General features: G+C 29.6%; 1 protein-coding gene across 1 annotated transcript; it reads right to left on the reverse strand.

Moving 5' to 3' along the window:
- Positions 1 to 894: 894 nt before the first annotated feature.
- LOC107872520 (putative NAC domain-containing protein 94) lies at positions 895 to 4,523 on the reverse strand. The gene is made up of 3 exons (XM_016719187.2): positions 3,961 to 4,523; positions 3,052 to 3,353; positions 895 to 1,876 (listed from the first exon to the last, which is right to left on the reverse strand). Exons 1-3 carry the CDS (start codon positions 4,145 to 4,147, stop codon positions 1,136 to 1,138), a joined length of 1,230 nt encoding a protein of 409 aa, XP_016574673.1. The 5' UTR covers positions 4,148 to 4,523; the 3' UTR covers positions 895 to 1,135.
- Positions 4,524 to 7,268: the final 2,745 nt, after the last annotated feature.

The raw sequence follows: 7,268 nt of genomic DNA on the forward strand, positions 1-7,268 counted from the left end.
AGGAGCTATTTATGGCCTTGATTCATATCTAAATTACTTCTCATACTACCAAATCACTATGTTTGGTTCTATATACGCTTGAAGAATGGTTTTAATCTTAGCTTGAATTTTTGGGACGATACACCTAAATAAAGAGATTCAAAGTTTCAAACTAACAAAATGAAGTGACAAAAGTAGATTGCGGTTGTATATTAATATAGAGAGATTTGATTTAATAGTCACAAATACTATTTGATTACATCGCCCTTTTTATAGGAAAATTACTAAAAATAACATAGAGAAATCTGAGCTGTAAAAATGATTACATAAACAATACAGTGCATTTATGGATGAGTAAGAGTATACAACCTAGCTTGTAAAGCTCGCAATGAATCACAATGTACTGTTTAATTAGTGTTAAAGTATGTCATGTCGTTGGCTCTATAAAGCACATGAAACAATGACTCATATATATATATATATATGAGGGAGTCAAATGAGAGTGTTTTGATTGGATTTGAGGGAGTTTAAATGGGTTAAGTTAATAAATAGATGAATGTGTTCAGGCTGAAATGAGTTGGGCTAAAATGTGCTAAAAGACGGGTCATAACCCAACTCTGTCAATTCTTACTAGTAAGTTTTAATTTCTTTTATTTATTCTTTCACAAATTTTTAATTACCTAGTAAAACTATATTTTGTTTGTTATGATTTATGATTATATTATCAAATTCGTAAAAAAAAAATATTTTTCAAAATATCTTGACCAAGTTTCTATGGGTCAGTTGCTACATATCAACCCAATTTTTAAATGAGCTTAAAATGAATTGAAGTATAAAGAGCTTAATGAATAAATGAATGAGTCAACAGGTGGAACAATTCATGTTTTTATGGGCTAATTTTGCAACTATATAACATGAAAATTGTTCTTCCATATCTTGGTCAAAATCTTTTTGGGAAATGATTTGATTAGTCATGAATCAATTGAAAAACCTACATTAGAGAGTTTTTACAACACTATTCCAAAACTTAAACTAAGTCCAAACTAAAAAGTACCCAAAAAAGAAAACAAAAACAAAAATCCAAAAGAAAGAAAAAGAAAAACTAACTTCTTGAAAGTAAAAAACACATGACTAAAAATTAGTACTACCCATGGGGTCAAGTGTAACACTTGTTAGTAGAATAACTTGTAGACATTTCACTACTAGGACAAGGAGAAGAAGAATCCCAAAGCAAACTTGTCTTCCATGCATCAGCAGCCACATTTAATGGAAAATTATTCACCAATGGAAGTACTCCAATATTAGATCTAACAACATTTCCCCATTGTTCCTCCATATGTTCCATATTGTTGATCACATTATTTGCTTCCTTTAAGGCTGTAATTGTCTCTTCATGAACACCACCACCACCACCACCTTCCATACTCTCGGGTAACGTGATTGAATAATCTCCAAATATAGAAGATGACATGTTTAAGAGCAAAGAAGAAGCATCAATATTGTTCATATTTTCAACACATGATGAAGAAAATGTGTAACTTGTTGTAATAGGGTCATGGTGGTTTGAAATTGAAATTTGTTGAGGTGGTTTATTATTGTAACTAGAAATTGAGTTGAGGGTTTTGTAAAGAGGAAGATCTAATGTGGAGAAGCTAGCCAAGTTGTTGGATGAGTTTTGTAAGTCATTAAATTGGATTGGTGATGTAGTATTTGTTTTGTGTATAAATAATGACATTTCATCTGAATTACTGAAGTGGCTACTTGCTAGAAAATCATGAGATAATGTAGTGTTACTTTGAGCTTGAGGTAGTGGTGGTGGTGATACCCAAGAATGAGAAAGAGCTCTATGTGCATTGGAGTTTGCTTTCTTAAAAATCCTACATATTGCCCATGAGTCCTAAACCAACAAAAAAAATTCATTAGCAAAGACTGACTAATAATATATATATATATATATATATATATATATATCAACTGAAATAATTATAGGTAATTCTACAAAATAAGTAGTATTATTTACTTGAAAAATAAGGCCGATTGCCTATTATAATATGTTAATTAAAAGATATTGACAACTTAAATAAATTATTTTCAATATCTTTTAATTAACATATTATAGTAGGTAATCGGCCTTATTTATATATATATATATATATATATATAAAAGATATTGACAACTTAAATAAATTATTTTCATTTTCACTGAATATAAGTTAGATTCATCAGGAAAGAGTTTAATCTACTATAAATGAAAGTTTAAATATTTTATACTATCAGATCAGGTAACTGTTTGTAATTAATAGAAATAGAGTACTCAATATACATTGTCAGTGTTTATAATTTTTACAGCATCAAGTCATCTATACCTGTTATAGCTAGCATGTAATTAAAATATCTTATTTTCAAGATTATTAGATCTCATACTTTAAGGAGACTTACCTCTAAATATTCTCTGGATTACTTGATAGTGTAAAAATATTTACACAATGGATCAAAATTTAACTCTGTGTAATAAGTGAAACTATTAACTTATTTTGAGCTGAGGATTTCGGAGATAATCTCTCTACTTCCAGATGCGAATCTAAAATTTTAAACTTGAGGGTTCCTAAATAAGGTAAATTGATAAAGGAAAAGAGGCCAAAAAAATGATGTTGCCACTAAGATTTGATCCCCCATCGCAGGGAAATGAGGGGATTTCGCTGGCTCCTTAACTGTTGTTGGATGACCATCCACAATCTTTGAGTATGGGTTTCTATCATTATGTTATTATATGTTAACCGTATTCTAAATATAATATCGAGTTTCCAAAAAAGTTAGGGGTTCTCGGGAACCTCCTAAGTAGATCCGTCCCAGTCTACTCCAAGGTATGAATAAGATCTGATTAGACTTCACTTCCTCCAAACTTGACTCGTAAAACTATACTTGAGTATATTATTATTATTGTCACCTATGACAGCAGGTTAAAGTAATCTAATAGTATCAAAAGTTGAGTATATTATTATTATTGTCACCTATGACAGCAGGTTAAAGTAATCTAATAGTATCAAAAGTTGTTAGTTTTGAGAAGCTTACATTTGGAGGAATATGTTTATCCAAGAATCTCTTTGGTGCAGTGGAGTCAGTAATAGAAGGCAATCTAAACTCATGCATCATCCAATCAGTTTTAACCCCTTTTGCAGCTCTACCTTTGTAGAAAACCAGTGATTTCTTCAATCCAATGCATTTTGATCCTTCAGATGAATAAATTGGCCTATCAGTGCCTGTTGCTTTCCAAAAACCAGCACCAGTTACTCTATTTGGCCTTGCACTATTTCTGTATTTTCTATCCCTTGGACAATAGAAATACCATTCTTTTTCTCCCACTGCTGCCAACTCTGCTAAGGAAAAAATAACAACAATAAAACAAAAGAGTAGTTAGCTAAGTTCCATGTTCTAAGGACATGATGGAAAAAGAGAAGACACCAAGAAGAGAAAATGAAAACAACAATATAATAAAAACTACGCCACAGTCCGAAATAAGTTGGGATCTAGTTGTTTAATCTACGTACACGATAGAGAAAATAAAATTTTGTACTATCAAGTCAGTTTTATCTGTTATAGCAGATAACTTATCTTATTTTCAAGATCTTACAAATCCTAATTTTTATGAAGGATTTAGTTACATGAAAATATCTTTTGAATGACTTGATAGTGTAAATATTCTTTATATACTGTCGGTGTAAGTTAAACTCAATCTTAAAAGTAACAACAATTAGTATAGTAACTATCCACAATAAGTAAATAAAACTAGTTAGCTCTTTGGAAAAACCAAACATGTTATGTGTCATAACAAGTTAAACTACACTAATGATAATGTAGAAAAGCAAGTACCAAGGACAAAAACATGAGTGCAAAGGTCAAAGTCATTCATATAAACAACAACAACAAAAAACTATGATACCATGATGCAAAAGCATGAAGATGGCTGATTTGTTTTCTTACTTGGTAGATCCCATGGATCATATTTGTAGATATCAAGTTGCTTGATAAGTTCAATGGAGATTGGTTTTTGTTGAACCTTCCTCCTTAGATAAAACCCTACCAACTCTTCATCAGTTGGATGAAACCTAAACCCTGGAAGCATCACTTCATCCATAGTACTTTTCTCTTTCTCTTTTCTTTCTTCCATTAAAACCCTAAAAGAACTTCAAGAACAAACCCTACCTAGCTAACTTAGACAACTTTTTTCCTAAACCAAACAAAAAAAGAAACTTGTTTAAGGAAAACTAACTACTAATATTGATGAAACCCTAATAATATTGGAGAAGAAGGAACTAGCTAGGAAAGCAAGTGTGTATAATATGAAGAGAATTAGGAAAGTGAGTGATTATATTATAAGGTTCCTCAAGAGGGGTCTTCTTCCGAAGGATCAGCCGTTTTTTCTGCTGACTTTTAAGCCTCTCTCTTTTACTATTGTTTGCCTCTTCTTTGCCCAATTACTAGTACCATTTTTGGCTTTATCTTTAGGTAAGAGATTATTATTTTGTGCGTATTTTGTATACGTACTATGATGTAAAGAATTTTTATGTTGTCACTGTATTCAAAAAAATAAGTAACTCTATGCATTAAGCTTGATATGGTATGTTAAAAAATAAAGTAATACCCCCTCTATTTCAAAATAAATAAATTGTTGAGCTATTTTTCAATGTCCTAAATAAATAAATTATTCATTGTTCAAGAGACATGTTAGAAATTTTTTTCAATTTTACCCTTTCATTTAATGAGGTTCTTACGTACTTCACATCTTCTAGGAGAGAAATTTAAGAACAATTAAAAGAGTAATAGTGCAAGGCGGATGTAGAATTTAAAGTTTGTGGGTTTCCCATATTAGATAAAAATAAAAACAAATACTCCGGTCCCAAATTTTCTAATTTGATTTCCCATTTTACTTGTCCTTTTTCATTAATCAAGAAGAGACGATTTTTTTTTCATGTTTTACCCTTTGCATTAATTACGTTTTCTTCAAATTAAAATGTAAATATCATTTAACAGGGGCACTATGGTAAACTAGCCATGTTATTAATTATTTTTCTTAATCAATATGTCATCTCAATTTGGGACGGGTAATTTGGGACAGAGGGAATAGTAAGTAATGGGATTTGAACCCGCAGTCATGAGGTCAATGAAATTTTTACAAGCCCCTCTACTTCACTAGACCAACAATACACTTTTGTTATGGTTCCCAATTTATAATTTTTATATATTTACTATATTTCTCTATATAAATACTAGATTCGTGCGAAAGTTACCGGGGTTCCCGGAAACCCCCAACGGGACCCCTAGATCCGTTCCTGTAATAGTGGAAAGTAACCTACAATTTATATCCTAAAAGATTTTTCTTAAGGGATGTATCATATCCAACAATTCAATTATTTTGAAATGAAGGGAGTAACAGGTTATGTTACAGTTACAACGATGATGTAAATTCTTTTTACATTGTTAGTGTATATAATATACTAAAAGAAGATTTGACTTACGTATATAGATAGTGTAATATCGTTGAGCAATATCAGTGTATTTCAAAACGTTGTAGTGGGTAGTGACAAGAGTCATATGTAATTTTTTTCTTTTGGCAGAAAGTCATACCAAATAAATAGGATGAACAATTTTAGATTCCCTTAACACACAAGTATATGTTCAAATCCCATGCGCCACAAGTTTTTTTTTTTGGCTTATTTTTATGTTGCAATTCTTGTTTTTATGGATAATCACTTGTAATTATTTTTTTAGGTGATCTGACTGTATAAAATCTTTGAGTGAGTTATCAAACTAAAATACTAACATAGAAGAGGGAAAAATAATGTCAATTAGAGTTAACCACCTACCAAGGAACTCCAAGGTCAAGAAAAAAATGGATTCCCAGCAATGACTCTTATTTCTCACTTCAATGTCTTGTTGTAACCATTTGTGTTTTGTTTATTCTAAATGTAAGAATCTCAAGAAACTCTTTAAATTGACCCTTATGGGGATAGGATATTATTAAGTGTTGTTTTCATAACTATTTATATTGAACTTTAAGGCCACAATTATTAATAGTATCATACTTCCTTCATTTCAAATTATTTATAGTATATAATTTTTAAAATAATTATTTTAAATTCTTTGTTATTTTATAAGTTTAAGTCAATTAATTATTTTTTCCTATTATATCTGCAGTGGTCTAATTGCTCTTGATATCACAAACACCTCAATATAACAAATATTTAATGAAGATAGATCATATCTTAAGACATAAATTAAGGTAAAAATAATTGAAAAATGCTCTTACTTAATACTCTTTCCGTTTCATAATAAGTGAATTGTTAAATTTTAATACATAGATTAAGGAAAAAATATTAAAGATATAAATTTAACACAACTTTCTATTTTTATTCTAAAAAAGAAAAAAATTGACCTTGTAATACCTTTTTAAAAGTTAATTGGTTGTCAAATTAGAAGGGTAAATTTGAAAAAAAAATTAATGATTCACTTATTTTGAAACACCAATAAATACCCTAATAATTCACTTATTCTGAAATGGAGGGAGTAATTTTTAAGGGGCTGCATAAATGAAATACGACAAATAATTTGAGACGAAGAAAATAGTATGTAATTAAGGAGATTTAATAATTTGTGTATATCAAGACAAAGCAAACTTCCAAGTACTTATATATTTTATCAGTTGCTAAATTTGAATAGCTTTTTTGGAAACAGTGACCAAAAAAAAAAACACCTTCCCAAGGCAAAAGCACAAAATTATATTCAAAATGTAAAATTCTCTATGTGAGTAGTCTCAGACTTAGGATTATATTTTAATAAAAAAAATAGTTAGAAGACTATAGTTTATCTCAGGATCCAAAAAATCTATTTCCTTCTATTCCATTCTTTCACAGCTTCTATTCCACTGACTTGTCAGATTAAATAAAGTTTCTGCTAAACTAAGTAATTGACTATATTATTCTAAAAAGATACCCTCCAGCTAAGATAATTAAGGGCTGATTATTATCTTAATTATTAAAAACTTGAGGGGTATTTTAGGACAATAACTTTTCTATGTCCTAAACAAAATTTAGTCAAAGATTTTTTTGACTTTTTTGTCATAACATTAAATCTTCAAGCCCTAAGATAATTATATTGCTCTTGAAGGTTGAATTAACTAGTACGTAAATTGTTAATCTTTTTTTTTCGAATTTGCGTAATATCTCTTTATCTTAGTATACAATGCTAAGAAGCATTATATTGGGTTTATATTTCATTTTTATGTCTTTCTT

The sequence above is a fragment of the Capsicum annuum genome, chromosome 11 (assembly GCF_002878395.1).
Source record: "Capsicum annuum cultivar UCD-10X-F1 chromosome 11, UCD10Xv1.1, whole genome shotgun sequence".
In the NCBI taxonomy this organism is placed as follows: Eukaryota; Viridiplantae; Streptophyta; class Magnoliopsida; order Solanales; family Solanaceae; genus Capsicum; species Capsicum annuum.

Coding starts and splice junctions, on each gene's coding strand:
- LOC107872520 (XM_016719187.2), bottom strand. CDS start 4,147: ATGGAAGAAAGAAAAGAGAAAGAGAAAAGTACTATGGATGAAGTGATG. Junction 3,354..3,960: donor TGATCCATGGGATCTACCAA/GTAAGAAAACAA, acceptor TTTCCTTAGCAG/AGTTGGCAGCAGTGGGAGAA. Junction 1,877..3,051: donor ATAAACATATTCCTCCAAAT/GTAAGCTTCTCA, acceptor TTGTTGGTTTAG/GACTCATGGGCAATATGTAG.